This window comes from Drosophila pseudoobscura, chromosome 2 (genome assembly GCF_009870125.1).
Source record: "Drosophila pseudoobscura strain MV-25-SWS-2005 chromosome 2, UCI_Dpse_MV25, whole genome shotgun sequence".
Taxonomy (NCBI): Eukaryota; Metazoa; Arthropoda; class Insecta; order Diptera; family Drosophilidae; genus Drosophila; species Drosophila pseudoobscura.
Genome location: NC_046679.1, coordinates 6,559,253 through 6,562,121, shown reverse-complemented (window position 1 = coordinate 6,562,121; position 2,869 = coordinate 6,559,253). Strand labels below are relative to the sequence as shown.

General features: G+C 49.9%; 1 protein-coding gene across 1 annotated transcript; it reads right to left on the bottom strand.

Moving 5' to 3' along the window:
- Positions 1–426: 426 nt before the first annotated feature.
- Positions 427–1,808, bottom strand: LOC4800920 (uncharacterized). The gene has a single exon (XM_001358072.4). It carries the CDS (start codon positions 1,774–1,776, stop codon positions 454–456), a length of 1,323 nt encoding a protein of 440 aa, XP_001358109.4. The 5' UTR covers positions 1,777–1,808; the 3' UTR covers positions 427–453.
- Positions 1,809–2,869: the final 1,061 nt, after the last annotated feature.

The following is a 2,869-nucleotide window of genomic DNA, read 5'->3' as shown; positions in this document are numbered from 1 at the left end:
CCAATCCTCCTCTATTGCCAGAAACTTCTTGTTGCAGTTGCAGTTACATTTGGCAATTAGCCGCTGCATTTTCTTGCACTTTCGCTACTTTTGGCCAACACCAACCCCCCCTCCAATCCCCCACCAACCCCCTCCCCTCCTCAATACATATTTATTAGCCGCATTTGTTGGATTTTAGCTCAATTAAAAAGTTTTACTCCAGCTACTTTTCTTCATTTGGGACCTCTCGACTCCGATTTTGGCCACGATTCTCGACGCCCGACGCCCGACGCCCGACGCCCGCCGTCAACTTCCATTCGGACTTTGGGATGTCTTGTTTTTGGCCAAGAAGTCTTAGCCTTTCTTTTAGACACTAATTGCAATTACTTTCGGGGTCCTGGGAACAACATAAAGAATTTATTATTTAAGACCCAACCATCATACGATTTTATGCATAAAAAATACAAGTTTTTCTCAGCCCAACAGATGATTGGTGCCCCAGCCTCCTGGATGGTGGTAGTGGTGGTGCTGCGGCTGCTGCTTGTGCACCACCGTCCTGACCACCGGCACCTTAACCGGATACGGATAGTAGACGGGCGTGGCCACCGCCTTCTCCACCCGATAGGGCACCCGCCGCTCCACCACAAACGGCATGGGCCGCTCCACCGCCACCGGCTGGATCCTCTCGATGGGTATCTTCACCTCCTGCAGCTGTGGCACAGCCACTGTCCTGGTGACGGGCACCTTGATGGCCACCGGCTTGGGCACGGCGGCTATGACGGTGCGTGGCACCTGCAGCTGCAGCGTCTGCTTGTAGGGCACCAATTGCTTCTGGTAGTGCGGGACGGCCACCTGTCGGATGGTCTCGATGTGTTTGCTTAGTGGCACTCCGGCCAGGGCCTGGCTGCTGGAGGGCGTGTGGTGCACGCTGCTGGTGATCGGTGGCAGGAAGTCACGGGCTTTGGGCAGATCTGTTAGGTGTAAATCGGTGTGGGAGTAGAGCAGCTGTTGATCGGGGTTGTCGTGGTAAAGGTTCCTCAGTTCCCTGGGGTCCTGGTGGCGGTCCCTGGGGTCCTGGTGGCGCTCCCTCGGCTCCTGGTGGCGGTCCCTAGGGTCCTGGTGGCGGTCCCTCACCTCCCTTGGCTCCTGCTGCCTTTCCCTCACCTCCTGCTGCCCCCTGCCCTCCCCCTCCTCCCCCTGCCTATACTGTGCCTCCGCCTGCTGTCGCTTCACTGGATTCGACCATGTTGGGCGCTCTTTGATCCTGGCATAGGCACTCGACTCGTGGTCCTCTTGCTCGCCAGTTTCGTCGCGATAATTGGAAATTTGTTCGAAATGGTAATGACCGTAGGGCGTGGCCACCCGCGGCGTCGGCGACTGATATCCATAGCTTTGATAGGCACCAGGACCAGGACCCGGACCAGTCTCATAATTTCCCGTATTAATGACAAAATCGATATCGCCACGCGGTCCAGCCTGCGAGTGGGGCACAAATCCGGACCAGGCCTGGGGTGGGGCATAATTTCCATATGTGACGGCCCTGGCCGTGGCCCTTGCCAGGTCATCGCTGCCACCAGAAGTGCCATAATAATTTCGTGTATATCCTGTTAATCCCGCCAACGACTCCGTGTCCAGGCCAGTGTCCTGGTAATTGCCTCTGCCATGTTGCAGGGGCAGGCCCTGCGCCGCTTGGAGGCCAGCACCGCCGCTCATTGTTATGGATAGCAGGAGCCACATTAATGCATAGATCGTTAATGAACTGTTGGCATGTTGGCCAGAGCCGGGAGGAGGCCTCATGTTGCCGTCGTGTCCTGTTCGTCCTGTCGAGTGCTAATCCTTGGCGCTCGAGTGCGTGTGCCACTGCTGTGGCCGTGTGCCCGCTTTCAAATGTAAAATTCCCTGCAACGCGTTGGGGTTTTTATAGCAGGGCCCACACATGGAGTTCATTGGCCTCCTCGCCGGCCCCCCCCACTTTCACTTGTTGTTCCGCCTGGCGCTCTCGTATCTTGTATCTTTGAGATGCCTGTGCAGCGATCCGATCTCTCGATTGTCGGCCTTGTGGCATCCTCGTCTTGCATTTGATTTTCCATCAAGGTTTTCCCTCCGCTTCGTATCACATTTCCCATTTTCCACTCGTTGCGGCCAATGTCGCGGCCACTCCGATGACACGCCGCCAGTGCTTGCGGTGTGTGGCACAGAGGGAAGGGGCATGCCTCTGCCAAGTGTCGCAATCGGTGGGTGGGAGTCTCGTGTTGCCGCCGCCGCCGCACTTTCAGTTTCCAGTCAATGACATTTGGCAATCGATGTTCTTGCGTCATTTAGATCTGGGACTGCCACTGCCCTTGCCACTGCCACTGGCACTGCCCTTGCCACTGATGCTCCGACCACACTTGGAGAAAATATTTGTAAATTCCAAAATATAGTTCCCTTTGATTTAAGCCACAAAAAAGAATATTTAATAAATTCCTCTATTATATTTAAGAGTTTTTGGGTCTTTGTAGCAAAGCGAGTGAGCCGGGGTCGAGCCTTTTATAATTTAAAAATATATACAAAAAATAATTATATTTTAAAGACTTTTAGCAAGGCCCGTATTTAATTTAAATAAATAAAAAATACTACAAATTAAATAGAATTTATTAAAATTGTATGATATATCAAATCTAATGAATAATCTATGAAAATATAACATTTTAATAGGAAAAATTTAAATATGAAAATATTTTAATCAAATAATAAAATATATTCTTCTTAATTAAATTATTAAATTTATAATTATATATTATATACTATTAAATTAATTATATAAAAAAAGTCTTCTTTCGTACGGCCCATTTATAATTTAGATAAATAAAAAATACTAAAAATTAAATGGAACTTATTAAAATTATAT

Coding starts and splice junctions, on each gene's coding strand:
- LOC4800920 (XM_001358072.4), bottom strand. CDS start 1,776: ATGAGGCCTCCTCCCGGCTCTGGCCAACATGCCAACAGTTCATTAACG.